Genomic DNA, 23276 nt, shown 5'->3' with positions numbered 1-23276 from the left:
TGTGTGGGTGGATGCGGGTGCTTGGGGGCAAAGCTCAGCCTTGGATTGCAAAAGCCTGGATTCCAGTGACAGCTGAATTCCCACCTATCTGGAGGTGGAAAGGACTGACCCAGAAGGAGCAGAGGAAGGCTCTGCCCCAGAGACTGTCTGACTCTAACCCAAAAGTGAGGCTGCAAAGACTGGGTGGTGGTAGAGGGAGATAGGAACTAGCAAAAAAGACGGTCTTCCTTCTTCAAGTTAGCACAGGCCCACCTGAGCAGGATGTACAAGCAGAGTGCAGCAGGTATCCTATGTGTCCCCCCAGAGAAGATTAACTGAGTATCATTTATAGAATGCTAGCATCGCACTAAGTATTATCCTAAGCATTTTACAAGAATTATCTCATTTAATCCTCAAGCATCCTTGAAGAATGTGTTTTATCCCCATTTTATAGGTGCGGAATTAAGGAGCCCAGAGGTTAAGCGTGTTGCCTGCGTTCCTGAGGTTAGTGAGCAAGGAATGCTGGCATTTCAAACCCAGGTTTGTCAGGCTCCAACCAGCTCCTGGACAGGATCTTCTTCCAAAAGGAGAAAGCCTTCCGGCCACAGAAATCAGAAGTGGGTATGGACTCTTTCGACAGTCTTCAGGGCTGCAGACAAAGCCCCTTTACAACAAAATCCCTCTTGGCAATCAGAAAAGTCAGGCAAGGGGTTGGTCCCTTCCAGACAGTCCTTGGCACAGCCCCAGCATGAGGCTCGGCTTCCGTGCCATTGAGAAGCCAGCTGCATTCTCTGCAGCTCTTCCTGAGGACAGTCCCCACCCCCACACCCCTACAGAACACTTCACTCAGTGACCCCATAGGCCAGAGCAGGATAAAGTACAGCAGCCCCTTAAGACTGACATCCATCCTGGGGACACTCCCTTGAAAGCCTGGAAGCCTGCAGATCTACCCTCCCACGCAGCAACCCATCACCAAGGCTGGAGAGGCCGAGGAGAGAAGGCCAGCCTGATTTACAGAATTTACCAAATGGGTCCGTTTTTCACCCCGTTCCAGTCCTTTTGGGAAAACTCCAGGTTTTTAGGAGTAGATTAATGGCAGGGAGTTGATGGGGCAGTGATATATCCTGCTTGAAATTTTTTGAAAAGTTCTGCGTCAAGGCATCCAGTGGCCCCGCTGTGATTTAGTACGCTGGCCCCTGAGAACAGGCAGGTCCAATATGTCAGTAAATCTGCTAAACGAGGTGGTTTCTGGAGGGTGGTTTTCAAGATACACGGCCTGACATGTTGCCAAACTTCCCGGCTAGCTGAGCCCCAAATGTGACGACAATGGGAGGGAGCCAGGCAGAAAGCCGCTCTGCTCTACCAAGAGGAGAAGGCACAGCCTGCAGCAGCCAGCACTGGGGAGCAGAGAGCTGGACCTATGTTCTCTGGCTTTCTGCTTTGGCGGGAGAATGGGGTCTAAGAATAAACAAACTAAGAAAGTAGAGCCAAAAGGGAACTTTGATATCATCTACTGCCGTTCCATTTTATAAACGGAAAAATGGAGCAGCCGAGCGTCTGGGCCCAGGACCTCATCCCAGCACGAGTCACTCCAGCACTGAGCGACCAGTGCCTTTCAGTATTGTAGCTCCATTTCTGCCCACTCCTCTAAATCCCAGCCAGACCCCACAGCCTAGCTGCCCTTTTCTCCGAGAACCATGTTAACCAACAAGATGATTTATGAGCCTCTGATCTCACTAGGAAAAGGCAGGAACAGAATCTTACTTCTCTAGGCCCAAGCATCATGGGATTCACCAGCTCTTCTGGATCTACAGACGTGGCTGAATGAATGAAGACAGGAGTGGAAGGTGGGAAAAAGGTCAGACATGCCATACCAAAGCTTTCCAAGGGCCAAGGCTTTAAGATGCAATACATCCAATCACAATCAGCCCTCCCAAGATGAAATACTCCCTTATTTTCTAACTCCTGCTGATGTAAAATTCTGTATCAGATCAATTACGACACCATCATTCCCCATTACCTTTGCTGGGGGATTCAATTATTGGATTAATTTATAATCTGCCTTCCTGGTTGTTTTTTTGCCTATTGCTCTCTTTATACTAAAATCACATGTAAGTAGAACTTAATCAAACAGTTCAAAAAGGATTTTGAATTTGTCTCGACTGCCGATGTCAATTCATTAGAGGCGCTACTGTTTTTCTCTGGTTTCCTCCACACTCCTCTCCTTATTTTGAAATCCCTAGAACCAAACCTCTTATCTGCGGACTTAACACAGTGGCAAAGATAATCAAAGGGAAAATCCTGCTTGACATCAGGGGATTGTACTCTCGGGTGGATTTCACAGGCAGCTCCCCCCTGCCACCCCCCACCCAGCAGCCTGTCACACCTTCATGTGATGGCTTAGTGAGCACCGGCCAGAGGCAGGCACAGGGGCCGAGGTATAGGAGCAGGTTCCTTTTAGCAGGGATGGCGGTGCTGATGGCAGCAGCAGCCGCAGCTCAAACTCTCAAATCTCCCTCCTGGAGCTCAGGGTAATCTGATGATCGCAGTGGGTAATTAGAGTCTCTTATCAAAACAATTAGCGGATGAATGAACAGCCAGTCCCATCTCTGACACAACTGCACAAGGCGCAGCAACAAGAGGGGGAGGCAGAAGCAGGGGAAATGACGAATTCCAGCCCCCACCGTCATGCCCATTCCAGGGGACACCGCAACTCCAGCCTCACCTCCAGCTTCTCCAGCATCTGCCCGGAATACCCTCCCGCATCCCTTCCTCTTTGCAGCCAGGTCAGCCTCCTTTTCCTTCCAAGCCTGGTTTGGTATCTCCTCCAACTCTGCAGATACCAGCTCCTCTGTGCAGAAAGGTCCTGCCAGTCAAGCTGTTTCTCTGCCCCAAGCTTATTCTATTTAGCCAGGCTGGGACACCCTGGGCAGGACTCAAAGCTCTTCCTTGACGCAGCTCCTGGCACTGGGAAAGGGCTCCATAAATGTTTGTGGCACACACACGTGAGCCAGGCCTGCCTTTCTCCCTCATGGCCGACCCCAGAGCATTCTGACTCTAATAACTGTTTCATGGGAATACCCAGGCCGTTCCACCCATTGCCCTTGTCTGCAATTTCATTAGCTAATGTTTAAAATTCAAAGCTCTTCCATCATTTCCGTGTCTCCCCATCTGTAAACAGGCCTGTGGGTCTGATACCATTTGTTTCCACCACTGAAAATACACAAGGATTAGCCAGAAAGCCCTGTGGAAACATAATCCTAAGTAGCGCAGGCCATAAGGCAGGAACAATTTACAAGAGCCCAGAGTTGGTCCTCCCTGTTTGGTTTGTGAACCTAGAAAATGGGGCCAAGGAGAAGGTGGTGGTGGTGGGTGGGGGGTGCCCAAGATGTTTCTGGGGATTTCAAGGACAGGCAACGCCAGGGCAGAGCCGGGCCTCCTGGTTTCTAAGCAGTAACTCAGGCACTTGGGATTAGGGGTGCCTCATCTTGGGCCCAGCCTCTCTAGGATCTTACCCCAGTGCCACACCCAAAAGTGACACATTCTGGGGTGCTCTGAGGGTACAGAATGCCCTTCTCCCGCTTCCTAATGCTCAACAGGAAAGAGAGGGAAAAGGAAGGAAGGAAGGAAGGAAGGAAGGAAGACAACAACAACAACAACAACAAAACCCCCCAAAAAAACAGGTAAGGGCCAAGGCAGAGTTCTCCATCTGCTTTTGTTTTCCATCACGTTCCTTTCAAGGCCTGGGATCTGCTAAGCCCCCGGAAAGCCATGGCATCATCTGTCCACTTCCCCCTCTGCAATCTGCCGCCCTGCCTGCTCCTGACAGCCATCAATCACTCTGTAATGTGCTGACCTCAAGGCTCAGGGGACAGAATTTTCAAGTCAAATGTAGCCGTTAACATAAATAAAGCATCGCCCTGGATTTCTTTCTTTCTTTCCCTTTCTCTCTCTCTCTCTTTTTAATGATTCTGCAGCTGCTGCTGGGGACTCGGTAGGCAACAAAAGTGAGGGCAGACAGGCATAGTGGAAAGGCAATTCTACTTTTCTGAGTCATAACAATTATGACGTTATAATAAGAAACATTTTCTATGAATTTTTAAGTACGAGTTATCCTGTTCTGCAATTGTCCCCAGGGAAAAGGACAACAGATTCAACAGGACTGTGGGCTACACTCATCTGTCCGGAGCCAGGCAGACCCCTGGGTCCTGTCCCCTCCCCCATCCCAGGCACCCTGTAGCTGGGGCTCACTCTGCATCTTAAATAAAGCAGTTGTCCTTTAAGCACATTTACATGCAAACGACTTCCATATACCAAATATAGTTCCGTAAGCCAGCGTTTATTTTTAAACACGAAGAAGAGTCTCCCATAATAAAGCTCATGATAAATGTTATGATCCTCAAAATGGTTTATAGGGAAGAGGACGGGCGACTCTAGGGAGTGGGAGGGAGAATGGGGGCTTGTACCCTGGAGTCACTCCACAGCCGCCTTAACCTCGTACCCAGGCAGATCACATGCAGGGAGGCGCTCCTCATCTCCCATGCTCTCTCCTTGCAAGCAACAGGGCCCGCAGCGAACAATGAGCCAGAGGCAAGGACCACATCGTCCAGTGTGTTCACAACAAGGAACACACGCACGACCCTGCCTGAGCGACGTGTTCATGTGCTGAAATCAGGACTGCTGAGTCACCAGCACGACCCACCTGAGGCAGGAGGCTGAGGTGACACCAAAAGCTTCTGGTCAGAAGAACTACCTGGCAGGGCTCTGGTCCTGGCTCTACTGCTGATCTGCTGTGTGACCTTGGCCAAGTCACCACCCTCTCTGGGCCTCCAGGTCCTTGTCTACATACTTGCAGAGGCTAGCCCAGGCCTCACCAGGCCTCACCATGTGTGACTGCCTCATCACACCAGCAATCCCAGCAGCTCTCGCTCAGGCTCCATGCTGCCTTGTCCACCAGAGTTTCTGAGTTCCTCAATCAGCCTAACAGTGTTTTGACATCTTCACTCACATCTTGAAAAACCCTGGGGTTCCTCCAGTTCCTTCTGGGAGAAGCATCTACAGCCATGTTGCCAAGGTGCCTTTATAAAAGCCACACACAATGACAACCCCACAGACTGATTCCCTCTCCAGTGGCATCTCCCTTACCTGTAACCCAATACCTACCGGGACCTTAAAGAAGCTGAGAAGGGGCCACTACCCCAACCTTGGAAATGAAGCTCTGGCCACAGGCACTGCATCAGGAACGCACCAGGCCCTACTTCCTCCACATGACGGTGGAACGGGGAGCCAGTGCTTGCCTGTCCAGGAGGGCAGGGGCTGGTGTGTGCATTCTCCTCCTCTTCACCTCTGGCTAGTGGGTTTTTGTGAGAAATGAGAAGGATGCCCCTGAAGGGTACCTAGATCCAGCCTGTTTTGCAAAGTTCCAAATAATATTCTAGAAACTCTGTATGGCTTTCTTGACTAGCCTCAAAACAGAGAAAAGAAATGCATCTCCTGGACTTCTGGAAGGAAGGGGGTTTGAGTCTATCCCCCTGCCCCCACCCAAACTCGGCTCATAGAAGAGGTGGATAGACCATCAAAGGCAGGGAGGGAGGCGGAGAGGGAGGCAAACAGCCTGTGACCCTGAGGATGAATGATATACTTTTTTTAAAGGGCTGTTCAAGGCAGACACATTAAGAAGGCTGCACATTTATCTTTCTGACATTTTAAAATATGCCGCAAAAAGCTGAATCTTAAATCAAGGTGCATTTTTAAAGGCATGTTAGATCAGGGACAAAACCTCTTCCTTTCTTCCTTCAAGGAGCATGCCTGCTGTGAAGCAAGGATTACTGCATGTGATGGTCCCAGCCTCCTGCACAATCAATACTGAGTTATGTACTGGGAGGAGGCAGGATGGCCTGCCAGGCTGGGGCTTGCAACAACAAGAGGGCCCACTGTCAGGCCTCTGCCACCTGCCTGTGCTTGGTCCAGGGCCCCAGGCTACAGGGGAGGTGAGCAAGCCTCAAGGAGACCATAGGCTCTGCAAAGGGTCACCAGAAAAGGGCATTTTTCCTGATCTAATTCAGGGATCTGCCTCCCCATCAACTGTTCCAAGTTACACAATCACAGGCAGGGAGCCCCCAGCTTCTTGGGAATCTGGATGCCATGGCAGCAAATGTTCAATACAAAACAGCGGCCCAGCCGCTCCCTTCCCTGAGAAATGGGGGAGGGGACAAGCCTGGTTGGCTGTCCTTCTCATCCCACAATTCATCTTGGGCTGCTAGGGCTGGAGTATGGAGGGGAGAGGAACACTGGACTGCTTTTGGGTAGATTTTGGTCAATACCCAGTAGCTGGAAGGAGAGCTTCCAACATAACACCAAGGAGACCACGCATCCCAGACTTTGCACGTTCACACCTGGCGCCCCACCATACTGATGAATAGCACTGCCTGGTTATAAAAGTATACTGGTTGGGATATTATATGGACCCCTAATACATACACACAAGAGCCTTGAGCCCAAGAACAAAACAGACCTGCATGGATCCCCCCCACAGGCAGCCCCCAAAGCAGAGAAGGCAGGCCTCAAAATCAACCTGAGCCAGAAGGAAATCTGGGCCAAACAGAAAAAAACGCAAACATCAATCAACGTGATTACCACCAGCAAGGAGGGAGGACCAGCCCAAAGGGCACTGGTTCCAGGCACATGAGGACTGCTGGTCACCAAGAGGGAGGCATGAATGGCTTCCCTTAACAGAGGCTCAAGTAGTGGTTCAGGGAGGAGCAAATACTGTGCCCAAGGAGTCACCTGGCCTGGCCCCCTACACCTCCACGGCCGTCCATTCCCATTTTATTCATCCTTATGGCTACACCAAGTTCTTTCTGGCATTGAGTGTAAAATTCTACTATGAATCCACCGCCTAGCAGTCCCTGGGGGCAAACCAGAGCAAGGGCGACCCCTTTGTTCACAGCAGTCCCTCCCCACCACCAGTACACCCTAGGTTCCTCATGCACATCCCTCTGATGGAGGTACCCAGCACTGTCTGCCTGTCACCTGCAAGGTGAGGACACGGGCTCTACCTGCTGACACAGCCCAAATCTCAACGCTCCAACCTTGTGCAGTAAAAAAAAATCCCTTTCAGAGCCTAACTCTCAAGGACACAACCAGCCCAGAAATCTCCCAGAACAGGATCCCACCCACGTCAAAACCAGGCAGCAAAGAGACACCCTTAACAGATCGCCAACGCAGGCCACCCTGAAGTCCGTGCTACCTCCTGAGCACACCACCGTGGGTGCAGATCACTGCTCCTGGTGCCAGGGAGCAGGGATCCACCAATGAATGATTCGGCAGAGCCTGGAAGTAATGAAGAAATGGCTAATGACAGCCACTGAAGGCACTGTTAAATGGCTTATTACACTTTGTAAAGAAAAATACATCAACATCCATCATTGCAAACACTTTTGTACACAGAAAGCCCTTGAAAATTTCCTTCTTCTAAGTAGAAATAAAGGTTTATACATGTGTAGGCCGCATAAACATATGCCCCGATGTAATAACCTCTGCATGTAACGTCCTCTATATAGAAAGAAGCACAGGTATATGCCTGGCTGGAGAGACAAAGGCACATTGTCTGGACACAGTCACTCAGTATTACAGAAGTGTGTGCATGCACACACACACTCCCTCAGACCAGATGCCCAACCACTTCCAGATGCTACAGTCTCGGATATCCTTGGTTAAGGAAGAGAAAGAAAAAGCTCACCCTTCACGTCCAGATACTTGGGTTCGGGTTACATCAAACAGGATTAGTTCAGAAAATAGTGCCACTTCACAGCCAAGACAAAAACCCAAGAATGAAAACCATGTATACAGCCAACACAATAGCAAGACTGAAGACAGTGACAAAGAGAGGCTTCTGGTTCTGCTCTGATGCCTCTCCCTCCACACCACACCTGTGATCTACTGTGCATAGGATCTCACAGGCCCAATAACAGAGCTGGAGTTCCTCTTACGTGACACAGGATTTGGCATTTGCCTGTGCCGGGCTATCACTCCTGCCCTGCAACACGCTGGTCAGCTGGAGAAGCCTGCTGCTCACACACTCACCAGCAACTTCTCTACCCTGGATGGTCACCAAAAAGGAAGAGCAATGTCTGTGCCCCCAGCATCGGTGCAAAGGAAGTGGCAGAGAAGCGACAAGGAGGGTGGTGCCTTGCCCCAACTGCCCGCCAGCACCCACAGCCAAGGCAACTGTTCTCTGGTGAAGGCAGAGCTGGAAATGCATGCCTGAGCCTCCTAACACAGGGTCTTTCCCACCAGTCCATGTCATCTGCCCTTCCCAACAGCCTCCAATGACAGGTCAGTGTGGCTCTTGCTCCCTTTCATGAAAATCAACAGCCACAGACCTGTGCAGGGCTGCAAGGTCACTGGAGGTTATCAAGTCCGAATCATCTTATCTCCCAGATGAGAAACCAGGGCTCAGAAAGGTTGAAGGACTTGCCCAAGGTCGCACAGCTCCTAAGTGAAGGGCTGAGAGTGGATTCCAGGCTGCCTAGCCAAAGCCTGTGAGCCTTTCCCTCAGTTCCAGCTGTTGCTATTAGCTCCCAGGAGGCAAGGGGGGTGGCAAATAGAATAATCAGATACTGGCAACCAAGGAAGGTGGCAGGAGCAGTAGGTGAAAGGACTCCCACATGGCAGTCACAGACACACGCATCAGCCCTGCAGGAGAGACAGCAACAATAAGTGAGATGCAAGGAAACTAAAAGTGGAGCAGGGAGCTGCTGGGAGGGGTGGGAGTGTGGAGGGGATGATGTGGGATTTGGAGCCAGGAGACCTGAGTCTAGTCCCAGCCACCTTGAATGCCTCAGCCAGGTCAAGCTGCCCATCTGGCTGCATTGCTTCATCTGTAAATGAAAGGGCTGGGCAGAAGAGATCATCTTTCCAAACCCCCCTGGCCCCAGTCACTAGGGCCTGACTATAGCTTTGGCCCACATTTGCTAGCTATGTGGCCTCTAAGAAGTCACTTCACCTTCCTGTGCCTCCACTCCCTAACCAGAGCCAAGGAAGTGACACGCTCCCAGGGGTCCTTGACAAGAGCTCCAAAAAGGCCACATAAGCCTAAGGTGTCCCTCTGTCTGCCCTGGCTTAGGGAGAAAGATAAAAAAAAAACGGACTTGCTCCCTTGTCCCACAGCCAAAGCTGCCACTCAACAAGGGCCCTGAGAGGGTGTCAAGCACATCAGAGAGTCAGATTCAGTGCCCACAGGGGACCAGAGGGGACAAGTAAAGTGTGTCACTGCTGGCACTCAGGTCAGGAGGGGAGTAAGCAAACATGCACGCGCACACACGCGTGAGCACACACACACGCGCGCGCCTCCTCCCACGCAGCATTGTTCCCCTGTGTCACTGTCAGCAGTTCTGCTGTGCTTGACAACCAGGGCTTCCTAATAGGGCCAGGCTGGACCTGGCAAACACCTGGTCACTTCCCCTCCTGTGGTCCACAGGGACCATCACCACTGAACACACCACTGCTTGGGGGTGGGGAATGTCCAGGAAAGCTGACCTTGTGCTCAACAAAGCCCTGGGAGCCAGCCAGCTACGTGGGTGTGCCTGGAGACCTTGCATACCCCACAGAATACGGAAAGGATTTTCATAACCTCATAGACTCTCGGGAGAGAAGATGGTCTCCTGCATCCTCCCGCCTCCTCTGCCTATTCCTGGCCATTTGGTGTGCAGAGTCAGGAGAGCAGACGCCTCTCCCATTTATACAGCCATGCTCAGGCTGTAGCTCTGCCCTGGATCCAAACAGGACAGCCATCATCCTGCCAAAAAACACCGTCAGATTTCTCACCACCCCAACCCACCTGACTCCGTAAGGCTGCATGGCCTGGTAATTAAAAACTTCAACAGGCCAGGCATGGTGGCCCACGCCTGTAAATCCCAGCACTTTGGGAGGCTGAGGGAATATAGTGAGACCCCATTTCTACATAACAAAACCAAAACCAAAGAACTCCAAGACAGGCTATCTGGGTTTAAATCCCAGCTCTGCCACGTATAAGCTGTATCATCTTGGGCAACTGACTTACCCTCTCTGTGTCTCAGTTTTCTCATCTGTAATACAGAGATAATAATGGAGTTGATACATGTAACTTTTTAGAATGGTGCCTGGTACACAGTGAGGGCCATATAAAAGTCAAATGTAGCCAGGCACAGAGCCTTGCACCTGTAATCCCAGCTTCTACGGCAGCTGAGGCAGGAGGATCACCTGAGCCCAGGAGTTTGAGACCAGCCTGGGCAACAAAGCAAGATCCTATCTATAAAAAGTATTTTAAAACTAGGCAGGCATGGTGATGTGTTGTCTGCTACTCAGAGACTGAGATGGAAGGATCACTTGAGCCCAGGAGTTTGAGGCTGCAGTGAGTTCTAATCATACCACTGCACTCCAGCTTGGGAAACAGAGCAAGACCCTCTCTCAAAAATAAATAAAATAGGCCTGGCGTGGTGGCTTATGCCCATAATCCCAGCACTTTGGGAGTCCGAGGCAGGCGGATCACGAGGTCAAGCTATTGAGACCATCCTGGTCAACATGGTGAAATCCTGTCTCTACTAAAAATACAAAAATTAGCTGGGCGTGGTGGTGCGTCTGTAGTTCCAGCTACTCAGGAGGCTGAGGCAGGAGAGTCACTTGAACCCGGGAGGCAGGGGTTGAAGTGAGCTGAGATCGGGCCACTGCACTCCAGCCTGGGCAACAGAGCAAGACTCTGTCTCAATAAATAAATAAACAAATAAATTTCAAAAATAAACAAATAAAATACAAGTCAGATGTTATAAAGACTCTGCCTGCAAGCTAAATGCTGTCATTTCCTTCAGTATTTCTCCATTCCAAATCTCGACCATCTATGGACCCACTCATTAGCTCCAAGTGGCACGGGCTCTGAGTCTGACCTGGATTACAGTTGGTCCCGCCACTTTCTTGCAGTTTAACATTGGTCAAGTAACTTAACCTCTCCAAGCCAGGGTCTCCTCTTCCAAAATAGGAGGATCATATGACCTACCTCAAAGGATGGTTTTAAGAATGGAAGGATAATGCATGTAAAGTACCTAGCTATTAGGATGAATTATTAACAATAACAACATCATCTTTCTCCTTGCGGACATGATACCTGTGCAGCGAGCCTGTATTACTCTCTTTCAGTGATGGCCAACTGCTGCCACACAGAGCTGACTGTCAGCTACATTCAAGGGCCACTTTCTCACTTGCCGTTCAAATGAATCTTCTTCATCCTGTGCCTGTGAAGTTGATTTTTTTGAACCCACATTGTAGGACTTTACATTTATGCCTATTAAATTTCATCCCGTTGTTTTGGACCTGGAAATGGGAATAGGAGGCTGAACTAATAAGCTCTGACTCAAGCAGCACAGAGGCACTGCCCCGGGAAGAGCTGCAACCCCCAGGAAAGGACAAGGGCCTAGAGGAGCCAGGCTCTCAGAACTAAGGTGACAGCCACAGCTGTGAGGGCCTCAGCCAGCTCTGCCCTTTGTTTGCCCAACACCCGGACACAAGAATCAGCTCTTGTTACCAGAATCCCATCAAGAGGGGCAGAGCACTACGCTTTCAAAAATAAAGCCACATGTGCAAACTGTTGTCATGAACATAGCCCTGTTCAAGGCCTCCGCTGCATTCCTCCTTGGAGAGCAATATGTTTCATTTCTTCAACATAAACAGAATCAGATTTATTACATTCCGACAATGTTTCTAGGATGGGGACTGAGAAAGCTGCATTTCTGGGAACAAAAGGCACTTGTGCATAAGTGTGCAAAGAAAAAGGAGACAAGAGACAAAAACCACCTTCCAGACTCTGGGCCCCGGCAACTGTGATCCATGTCAAGAACCCTCATGCAATCTGCCCTGCATGGCTGGCAGCGACAGCAGGAGACAGAGGCTGATTTAAGGCTAGGGCTGAAGATCATGTGTCCGGCCAGACTTACCACAGGCTGCCATGGGCCCCAGAGTTTCACAACATTTAAAGTCTATCTCCCTGGTGCCCAAACACATCGATTCAAGGAAACCTCCCTGAGACCGAGAAGCCCAAAAAGGCGCAAGGCTCATTTCTGCCTGTCCTCAGGAGCCAGGGAGGCACGCATAATCCCGTAAGACAAGCACTCTGATCCCTGGAAGGTGTCAGAGAAACAGCAAGGGGCCGGGTTCTCACTCAAATGGTCAGCTCTTGTCGCTTCTCCCAGGCTGGACCAGGCAGCAACGCAGAGGAATTCCTGGGGAATCCAGGCAGGAAAAGGAAGTAGCTGGGGGAAGGGCAGGAGAAATAAGTCTCGCAAGGGAGGATTAAGAGCAGGAGCCAAGATGATGTCACAGGACAAGCATGGGCACTGGAGCCAGAGAAATGGGCGCCAATTCCAGCTTTACCGCTTCCTGTGTGGCTTCGACCGATTACTTAACCTCTCTGAGCTTCAGCTACTACATATGTAGAAAGAAGGGAATAAACAGAACCATCTCTAAAGTTCTTCTAGCACTGGCACTCTGGATTCTTAGCCAGGGACTTCTGTACCTCTGATGAGCATAACTTCTTAAACTTCTAACTATCCATTCCAGAAAGACTATAATCCAGTGGGCTATCCTGTTTCCTTTTACCCACTGGGTCTCTGCAGTAAGCAGGGCAAATATAAGATGGGATTAAATGGATGCTGAATAACATGGCCCCCCACGTTGAGGGACCCACCGGAAATCTTCCTGAAGCCCTCAGAGGCCCCAGCCCCCGACTGCCTCTCCTCCTTCCCTCCTTTTCTCCTTCCCTCACAACACTAATTGGGAGGGACTGCATTCAATTCCTGCCCATTCTCGGTGAGCATCCCTGGCTCCCATGCACACACAGGTGGGGAGGGGAGAGCCAGCACTGTCCAGAGCCTCCCAAGCCCACGGAGCCAATGGGCTCCAAGCAGATGCCCCCAGGCCCTGTACAGATGGGCCTGGTTCAGCAGCTTTTCAAAGTCAACAGAGTAAGGTTTTCAAATCCTAAAAGGCTTCTCAAGCCTCTTCTAATCTGTCTGCCATTTTGTTTCGTCTGCTCAGCGCAAGTCAAGGGGAACTTGACATTTGGAATACTAACTGCAAATAATCCCACACCAAGGACAGGGCTTTGGCGTGCTGCAGCGTCAGCACGTGGCTCACAAGGATGCTGGGGACACTCGAGCTATATGCAGAGGGTCCCAGAAGGCACACGTTAGGTCAGGCCCCTCAGCCACGTGCGTGGTAACCACCCTGAATAGCCAGCTCCCCAAGGACAGGGCTGAGCCCAGTTCACTGGCTTCCTCAACATCATGCCCAGGGTGTGACAGAGGGGAGGTCCCGCGCAGAATCTACTCTGGACGGAGGAATGCACGCAGAGGTGGAGGGGGAAAGCGTGTGCAACTGGTATCTTGACAGCTCTCAACGTCAGCCTCTGCCCCAAGCCAACCAAGCAAAGTGCGCTGCCGCAGGTGAGACACACTGCTTCTCTGGGCTTCCGCTGTCTTCTCTTCCTTCCACTTTGTGACAGTTACTGGCTCCCCAGTTGACCTTCACAGTGGAATCGGCCAGCAACCTCTTCACTCGGGCCACACACCTCCACCCACCCCAACGGTTCACAGGGCACACAGGCAGGCCTCATGACCATCCCAGCCTCACACACACTCAGGCGGCACAGTGCATGAGCCAGGCCAGGACCTGGTGTTGCAGAAGCTGGTATAACCCTTGCTTTGCAATAACCCACCCTGGCCTGCCCTCTCAAGGAAGAGGCGCAGGGATCTTAGGGCAGGCTTTGTGCTGCTGAGGCTGTTCTCGCTCCAGTCTCTGACTTCGAGCAGCAAAAGGTTGGCTGGACCAAAGCATTTTGTTTTCCTCAAGCTTTTTTTTTTTTTTGAGATGGAGTCTCAGTCTGTTGCCCAGGCTGGAGTGCAGTGGCACCATCTCCGCTCACTGCAACCTCCCTCCATCTCCCGGGTTCCAGCGATTCCCTTGCCTCATAAGTAGCTGGGACTACAGGCATCCACCACCACACCCGACTAATTTTTGTATTTTTAGTAGAGACAGAGTTTCACCATGTTGGCCAGGCTGGTCTTGAACTCCTGACCTCAGGTGATCACCTGCCTTGGCCTCCCAAAGGGCTGGGATGATAGGCGTGGGCCACCATGCCCGGCCTCCTCAAACTTTTTGAAGACAGTGAGTTTTTTGGGCATAAAAAATAAAATCTGGCTGAGCATGGTGGCTCACGTCTGTAACCCCAAAACTTTGGGAGGCCAAGGCAGGGGGATCACTTGAGCCCAGTAGTTCAAGACCAACCTGGACAACATAATGAGACCCCCATCTCTATCTTTTAATTTATTTTTGAAAAATAATGAGAATAAAGTCCCAGGCCTCTGACTGAGAAATAAAATGAGATATAATGATGGTAACCATCCATGACATCATGTGTGTATATTATACTCAACAGCAACTAAACCGAAGTGCTTCTCCAGTTTGTGAAGCCAGCTTCTGCACTCGCTGCCTGCTCCAGGAAGTTGCCTGTGACTGCCCCTGTGGTCCAGGTGTCCCTCTCCTGTGTTCCCACAGCCTCGGTGCCCCTACTGCAATGGGGCTGCATAGCCGGCACCTACGGCAGGGCGGGCTGATATGCTTGCCTTGCATATGCTAAAGCGAATGTTTATTTTTCCATTTCCCCAACTAGACTATAAAATCCTTGAGGGACAATACCTTATTCTACTTTACTTTGCAAATACCTGGGAAAAGATCTAGCATGTATCTCACACTGAAAAACCATCTGTTGAATAAATAACCAAAGTGATGAACACATGGCTGCCCGCCTATGCTTCCCACCCTCTCACTCCCGACCCCCAACCCCACTTTCTCCACCCGCTAGAAGCATTCTGAAGAGAATGGAAAATCTAAGCCAACTATTCAGGGTAACTGTCCGGTCACTCTGCATCCATTTGCCTTTATGGCAATATATATACTAAAGGGTATGAGCTCAAGTTTCCATACATACCCAGGCAGCCAAGGGAGTTCTCTCTTCCCAGCCGAGGCTAAACAGGGACCCAACCACAAGCATCCAGTAATTCTGAATATGACGTGAACAACGTAAAAATAGCTCCTGTATCTCTTTGCCCCCACCCTTCTCCCCAGCAACACAAAGGGCAGAAGAGAGTGACACCCCTAACAAGCCTTAGCTTGTTACGGCACAAACAGCCCCAGCCTCCTACATCTGGACCAGCTGCTGTGACCCAACAGGGTATTCTAAATTATACTTTAATTACCATAATTTTTCACAGGTACCTGAAACCAGATCATGACGACGGTGCAAGAAATCCCCAAATAGGATGCACGAGGTCCAAGTTAAAGCTAGTCTTCTAAACACACACCTTTTCTCACATGCCTTTTATTTCATGCAGCACTTTACAGTCTGCAGAGTGCTTTCATGGGCCTTCTCTCTCCCACAGGCTCTGGATTAAGACAACATGGTTCAATTCCAGTCTCCAAAGTATCCTGCCCTCTCCAGAGACCCTTCACCTATCACCATTTGGTGCAATCTGTAACAGAAAAAAAAAAAAAGAAAAAGAAAAAGAATAGGAAATGGGGGAGGAGGGGGTCTTATCTTATCCCATGGGTTACTAGGAATGTTAAGGATTAAATGGAAAGCATAGTTAAGATTTTTAAAGAGAAAGCACCTATTGAGGATAATTGATGCTGGACAGATAGCAGATTCTTGGCAGACACACATTCTCAGTGTGGATGTGTCTATACAGCTAATGGTTAGAAGCGTGAGCTCTGAAATTAATCTGCTTAGATTTGAATCCTGTCTGCAACATTTTAGCTATGGGGCCTTGGGCCTCAGTTTCATCAACCAGAAAACAGGAATGATAGCAGTAATTACTTCACAGGCTCTTGCGGAGTTCATGAAATAAATGCGAGTAAAATACTAGCCTAGCCCTAGCACATAGTAACCACTAAAAAAAAAACATCATTGCAGGAGAGGGGAATCTCTAGTGCCTTAAGAAAGGGGAAAGATCAGCCGGGCATGGTGGCTCACACCTATAATCCTAGCACTTTGGGAGGCTGAGGCAGGTAGTTCACCTGAGGTCAGGAGTTCGAGACCAGCCTGGCCAAGATGGCGAAACCCCATCTCTACTAAAAATACAAAAATTAGCCAGGCATGTTGGCGGGCGCCTGTAATTCCAGCTACTTGGGAGGCTGAGGGTAGGAGAATTGCTTGAACCAAAGGGGCGGAGGTTGCAGTGAGCTGAGATCGTGCCACTTCACTCCAGCATGGGCAAAAAAGCAAAACTCCATCAAAGAAAGAAAGAAAAGAAAGAACGAAAGGGGAAAGGCGGAAAGGTCAAACATAAACTTCAGCATCATATACTAATGCTGGAAGGGAGGGTGGGGTAGGAGCAGGACCCCATGCTTCTCTGGCTCTACTTCTTTCTTAACACACCTTTCTTCCCCCACCTAGAGGATAAGCGCCTTCAAGGAAGGCATTTGCTTTTTGGTAAGCTCTCAGGTCCCTGACATGTGACTTGGCATAAAACTTTGGTTCAGTCAATATTTACAAAATTAATTGAACAAATTAATTTTATCTCTCTTGCCTCTGTGCATTCCAGATATCAAAAAGAAACACCCTGCACAAAGAAAGTCCTCTAAAGGTAGCTTGTCTCTTTTCGGCTGCAGTAATATTTGCAAAGGGAGTCGGTATCCCCGCATATGCCAAAGTGCCAACCCACCAATGTGGTGTTTGCTGCCACTGAGAGCCAGAGGTGCTTCCTTGTAGAGGCTCAGGGGTTCTGCTCTCCAGAGATGTGAGCAGCATCAAGCCCACCCATCTCCCCAAGTTGTGGGCATATGCCTGTCCAGGGGTGGCAGGGAGGGAGGGACAAAAGGGCAAGTGGCTCCCGTGAAACCCCAAAAGCAAGTCCACGCACAGCAAGGAGAAATGAGTACACACTTTATTTTTAGCCACGCATGATGGAAAGTTACTCTGGGAATGGTGCAAATTTTGCTTCATCACCCTCCGTACCTTTCCAGGATCCTCAGTGGCTTCCCAGGGAAATGACTGATAAGGGGACAAAGGAATTTCTGAGGTTCTTTCAGAGGTGGAGAGGCAGGAGACAGAAACGAGGTAAAACAAGGTTGGGGAGAAAAAATGGACTCCATGAACACCCAGGACACTCCCATACCAGCCCAGAGGGCTGCAGGCTCCTACAAGTAGGTACAGCCCCACTGGCTAAGAGGAGGCAGAAGGTCCCCACCAGAGCCAATCCAAGAAACAAGGCTGTCATTCCACTCCACCCTGCTGGAAAGCAGGGCAGTGGAAAGAACCAGGCTATGGAATCAGGAACATCTGAATTTCAATCCCACCTCTGCTGTGTTTTGAGACCAGCAACTTAAGTTCCTCAAGCCTCCATTCCCTCCTCTGTAAATCGGTGCTGCCAAACTGAGTCGCTCTCCAGGCCAGTGAAACAGTGTCTGCATAGTAAGCCGGCTGGCACCTGGTGCTGGATTAATTCTCTTTCCACAATTAAACTGAGGCTCAAGTAGAGGTCTCCCAAGGCCCTACTGTTGTGTGGTCTTGGCAAAGTGCTTTCTGTTCTCTAGGCTCCATGTCTTTCCACCTACCAAGACAACGTGTTGGCAGAGACCTTTCAAGGTCCCTGCCTGTTCTGGGATGCTGCTAAGCACCCTGGCCTTGTGGACTGCTGGCCAGACGTCTCCCCTTTAATGTGTTGGGGGCTCCACTCTGAAGCCATATCCTGACCTCACAGTGGGCCCATACCTTGAGAAACCTTAAAAAATTACAGTGATTTCTGATTATAATGTTTATTTCCTTGCCTTCACCCAAACTGCATCCATGGGCCAAAGAGAATAGATGCCGACCTGCCATCCATTCATTCCACAAGAATTTACTGAGCTCCCATGGTAGTAAGTGCTGTGCTGGGCAAGGGTGACCAAGGGCAAAAGTGAACAGGACAGTAAAGAGGATAGCCCAGTCCTTACCTTCCCAGAGCTTAATTGCTACCTGCCGTAAAATATGTTAATTCCTTTATTATGGTTGTGGAGGAAACATGTACCCTAAAACTTAAAGTATAATGATTAAAAAAAAAAAAAAAAAGAAGTCCTGGGAGCCAAGGGGGTACATGACAGGAGGCCTGACCCAGCCAGCGGGCCGGACAGGGTCCCCAGGAAGTACCCTCTAGGCTGAGGTCTGAAAAATGAGCAGGTACTAACCTGGAGAGCAGGGAGAGAGGGGGAGAGAAGCACCTTCCAGGCAGAAGGAACAGCATGTGCAAAGGCCAGTACCTGGCACTTCTGAGAAACCAAAAGAAGCCCAATGTGGCTGGAGGGCAAAGAGGGAGGAGGCTGGAGGGCAAAGTTGTCCAAGTCAGGGCTACGAAGGCAGGCTTTCAAAATGCGGACTGACACCACACTGTGTAAGGCCACGCGCAGAGGGACTTCCTGGAATGTCTGGATCTGGGCAAAGTTTCCCTGCGGAGAGCACCAGGAGAGGTACTGATGGTCCAAGGCACAGGAAAGCAGCGCAGCCCAGGTTGCAGAGTCCAGGCATCCAGGTCTGGAACTGGAAGGTACTTCGCAAAGTGCCCTCCTCAAATGCCCTTTCCATTTTCCGAAGGGTTTGCTCCACTCCTGCCCCCACGCCCACTTGTTTCACTTCTTATTTTTATTTGTTTTTAAACCAGGGCCTTCTTACGGTCAGGTTAATGCATTTTTAAAAAGAAAGCCCTGAATGTGTGGCCCTCCCTCCCTGGGAGGAGATGGGTGGATCAATAGCCCTCTTAGCTCTTCCTCTACCACCAGCAGTGACCAGAGCAGTGGGTGGGGCCAGGGCAGGTGTGGGCTCTCTGCAAAGTGGGCCTGAGAGCCAGGCATTTATGCCTTCCCTCCCCACCCCCTCGCATTCCCAGGCAAGGCCTCCCACACCCTGTCCTTCACCACCTACCGTGGTAAAGCCCAGGAACAAGAGGGACAGACTGGGGGAAGGCACAGAACACTGGGCAATCTAAAAACCCAAGTTCAATCTCTGCTGCTCAGCCTCTTAGCAGCCTTGAAACCTTGGACAAGAAAGAAGCTAACCTCCCTGAACCTCAGTATTCTTAAGTAAAACGTGGGGATCTGTGTAAAAATTATGTGAGGTCATGCGGAAAGGCACCTGGCACACCCTGGGCAGGACCCTTCCCCGAGTCTCCCACACCCCAGCCCCCTGGATCCACTCTGCTATCACAGACCCTTCTGCTGCCTCCCCTCCCAGTGAGCTGACATGCTTTGAGCTTCCTCAAGGGAAAACGCTCCCCGATGCCGACAGATGGGGAGTCCTAAAATACAGCGTATGGATCATGTTTCGTGACTAGCAAAACACGCCAGCCGGGACACTTTGAGAACCCGGCCGGTTTTCAGGAACAGGATTTTACACATTTCCCAGGATTGGCGGATCTGCGCTCGCCTCCACCCGCCTGTGAGCTCCATAGCCCGGATCCTGTACCAGGGGGATACTTAGGACAGGTGGGGGGAAGAGGGGAGGCTGTGCCCTAACCCTCTGCCGCTTTTCATATTGCTACTACCATTTATGTATTGAACACGTGATACATTCCTTGCTGCATGTCAGGTGTTTGGCATGTGTTCTGAAGCCACCCTGCCTAGGTCCCCGTCCTGGCTCTAACTGTACGACCCTGGACAAGTCACTTCATCCCTCTGAGCTTCACTTTGCTCATCTGTGAACAGGGATGGTAGTACCTTCCCCTCATGGGGCCAGGGTGGGGACTGGGTGAACATCAGAGTTCAGTAGACATGAACTGCTGCTATAATCAAACCACAGGGTGACTATCACTGTAGCTATCCTACCGAAGGTTACTAAGAGGCCATGCCAGCTGTCCAGGCCATCCAGTGGCAGGGGAGCAAGTCTGCCTCTGAAGGGGATCAGGGATGGGCTTCAGAGGGTTTGCAAACCCCAACCCCTGGCCTTATGGCGCACAATTATTTGAATACATGTGAATGTGCAGTGTTCAGAGAGGAGGGCAATGAATTTCAGTCTCCCAGGTATCTACGGCCCCATAAAGGTTACAAACCATGGCTTCATATAACCATATCTACTTGACACACATAAGGTCACCCTGGCACAGCAGTCCTGAACTCTAGGATCTGGAGCAAGGATTACACCCCACCCCGTCTACCCAAAGCAAAGACATTGGTTCTTGGCAACATCAATCACAAAAAGCTTTGGACCAGGAGAAGGGGCTAGGAGAGCCACTAGCAGGGAAGTGTGTTAACACAGGTTCCGGAATTTTAGAAGAAGACATGCAACTCAAGAAACTGAGGAAGAGTAGTCTGTACTTCCATCGGATCCAAGACGACCCGAAGGAGAAAAAGAAGAGATGGTGGGAAGCTCAGTACCTGGCAACTGAGGTAGCACCTGGGGGTGCGGGGCATGATGGCCAAGAGGTGCCCCTGATTAGATACCTGGGCTCAGTCACGCCAGTGGACTGACATTACCCTACTGGACTTGAGCTTGTAAGGGCAGAGAAACGTTGAGGAAAAAAAAAGTCATACCAAGACATGAATCAGGATATGAACAATATTAATCTCTGAAAAGTGGAATTACCAGAGTTTTGTTTACGTTATCTAATTTCCTTCACAGTGAACATATATCCATACATCCACTGGAAAGAAGACACAAAACCAATCTACTTAAAAAGACAGCTATGCACTGCACACAGTCTTGGCATAATAAATACTTGTGCTTCTGCCCAAAGTAGGCTCTTGAAGCCCCCTTTTGAGAATGAATGATTCAAGCCACTCCCAGAAAAGGTATCATTTTGGGAATAGAGAATGGGGTGATTCGAATATATTCAAGACACTTCTGTGGGTGATTCATTTAGGGGCATAAAGATGGGCTCTGCTTCCCCGTGATGACTGCTGGGGCAGCTAATCCCATCACCTCTTAACACACTCGGTGTCGTCAGTACAGGGAAGGCCTTGTAAAGAGAGGAAAGAATTGGGGGAAACATCCGATCAATTTTTTTTTCTCTTTTTGTGGGTGGGAAGAAAGGAGCAAAGAGATGAGAGATAGCAACAGAAAACAGGTTCTCAGGTCGGGTGGTTCACACTTGTAATCCCAATGCTTTGGGAGGCCAAAGCAGGAGGATCACTTCAGCTCAGGAGTTCGAGACCAGCCTAGGCAATACAGCAAGACATTGTCTCAAATTAAAAAGAAAGAAATTAACAAAACAAGGTCTCCCACTGCTTGAGCGCGTCACTGGCAGACAGTGCCCATTAGTCCACGTGCATACAGCTGTAAATTGCATTTGGTGCGTGTGGTTTTTCCTCACAGCACTGAGGAGACGTATAATCCAGACTTCCTATTTATATTACACTTGTTTCCTCCAATACAATGGCTACAAATGCTTTCTACTCCACTCCTGTCATCTGTGCGGAAATTCTCCTGATACACAGGGAGACTAGAAAGTTACAAGAGTTCTCGTGCGTGGCCAGCAGGCTCAGTCTCAGTTCTCTCTACTCGGATGGGAAACTTCTGCAAGGGAAGAAAAAGGGCTGAACCCAGCCGTTAGAAACTAACTTACACTTGGCTTCTTCATGCTTATCCACTGCAGAAACACAGGAGCCCCCATAAAAAACATCCTTATTGACACTATGCAATATTTGCCCTTCCAATAAAACAGTTCCCAGCTACCAAGGCAGCCTGGAAGAGAGGACACCAAGAGCCGCACTCTAAAAACCACCCGAGTCTCAGCCCTCCCATCCAGGGAAAAGACCAAGGCACTGGAAGAACCTCCAAGCCCATGGTCCCAGCTCCTTTCCCCACACTTTCCTTCAGAGAGAAGGAAGAGTAATCTCACTTGAGCCAGCTGGCCTCAAAATTAATAGGGCAGAAAAGAAAAGCCTTCCGCATTTCAAAGGCCTTCTCTGAAGTGCTTGCATGAACATCTCCTTTTAAGATTTCCTTTAAAATCCTTGGTTTCCATAGAAGTAACTAGCGTATCACCCCAAAAGCCAAGCAAAGTCTCTGTGCCTGACCAAGCCCTGACCATGGCACAGAGCAGATTCCTAACAGAAGATTACTGTACTGAGGCTGGGCGCGGTGGCTTACACCTGTAATCCCGGAGGCTGAGGCGGGCAGATTGCCTGAGCTCAGGAGTTTGAGACCAGCCTGGGCAACACGGTGAAACCCTGTCTCTACCAAAATACAAAAAATTAGGCTGGGCACGGTGGCTCATGCCTGTAATTCCAGCACTTTGGGAGGCTGACGCGGGTGGACCACTTGAGGTCAGGAGTTCGAGACCAGCCTGGCCAACATGGTGAAACCCCGTCTCCACAAAAATACAAAACAAAAACAAAAACAAAAACAATTAGCCAAGTGTGGCAGCACACGCCTGTACTCCCATCTACTCGGGAGGCTGAGACAGGAGAATCGCTTGAACCCAAGAGGCAGAGGTTGCAGTGAGCCGAGATCGTGCCATTGCACTCCAGCCGTGTGACAGAGTAAGACTTCATCTCAAAAAAAAAAAAAAAAATTAGCCAGGCGTGGCACCATGTGCTTGTAGTCCCATCTACTCAGGAGGCTAAGGCAGGAGAATTGCTTGAACCTGGGAGGCAGAAGTTGCAGTGAGCCAAGATCGGGCCACTGCACTCCAGCCTGGGTGACACAGCTAGACTCCATCTCCAAAAAAAAAAAAAAAAAAAAAATTACTGTACTGACTAAAGTTACAGAGTAGATTAAGATCTTTAGGTCCCCTTGTAACAGGAATTTGAATTTTGATTTGGGGCCTGGCACTGTCACCCTATGCTGGGGGTTGAACTGTGTACCTCCAAAAGATATGCTCAACTCCTACCCCCAGTACCTGTGAATGGGCTCTTATTTAGAAATACAGTCTCCTGGCTGGGCGCGGTGGCTCACACCTGTAATCCCAACACTTTGGGAGGCCGAGGCGGGTGGATCACGAGGTCAGGAGATCGAGATCATCCTGACTGACACGGTGAAACCCCGTCTCTACTAAAAATACAAAAAAATTAGCCGGGCATGGTCGTGGGCGCCTGTAGTCCCAGCTACTTGGGAGGCTAAGGCAGGAGAATGGCGTGAACCTGGGAGGCGGAGCTTGCAGTGAGCCAAGACTGCACCACTGCACTCTAGCCTGGGCAATAGAGTGAGACTCCATCTCAAGAAAAAAAAAAAAAAATAGAAATACAGTCTCCTATGGCAGCCTTGGGGGATTGGGTCCAGGCCCTTACTCCCCAACCCCACCTCA

General features: G+C 50.0%; 1 protein-coding gene across 9 annotated transcripts in view; it reads right to left on the bottom strand.

The window, feature by feature from the left end:
• Positions 1-23276, bottom strand: part of SSBP3 (single stranded DNA binding protein 3) — a 179508-nt gene that overhangs the window by 96323 nt on the left and 59909 nt on the right. Inside the window, exon 1 of one of the 9 annotated variants that reach the window (XM_055092353.2) lies at positions 7721-7739. The exons of 6 other annotated variants lie outside the window; for them this stretch is intronic. Coding sequence is in view for 1 of the 3 variants with exons in the window: in XM_055092350.3 (XP_054948325.1) it covers positions 2705-2722 (18 nt within the window). In the remaining 2 variants the exon portion in view is untranslated. Of the gene's footprint in view, positions 1-2704; positions 2724-7720; positions 7740-23276 lie in introns of those variants that run through there. 2 more of the 9 variants (XM_055092348.2, XM_055092350.3) reach the window with 2 other exon arrangements.

The sequence above is a fragment of the Pan paniscus genome, chromosome 1 (assembly GCF_029289425.2).
Source record: "Pan paniscus chromosome 1, NHGRI_mPanPan1-v2.0_pri, whole genome shotgun sequence".
In the NCBI taxonomy this organism is placed as follows: Eukaryota; Metazoa; Chordata; class Mammalia; order Primates; family Hominidae; genus Pan; species Pan paniscus.
Note: the sequence above shows the minus strand (reverse complement) of the source record. Positions and strands in the feature narration are given on the sequence as shown.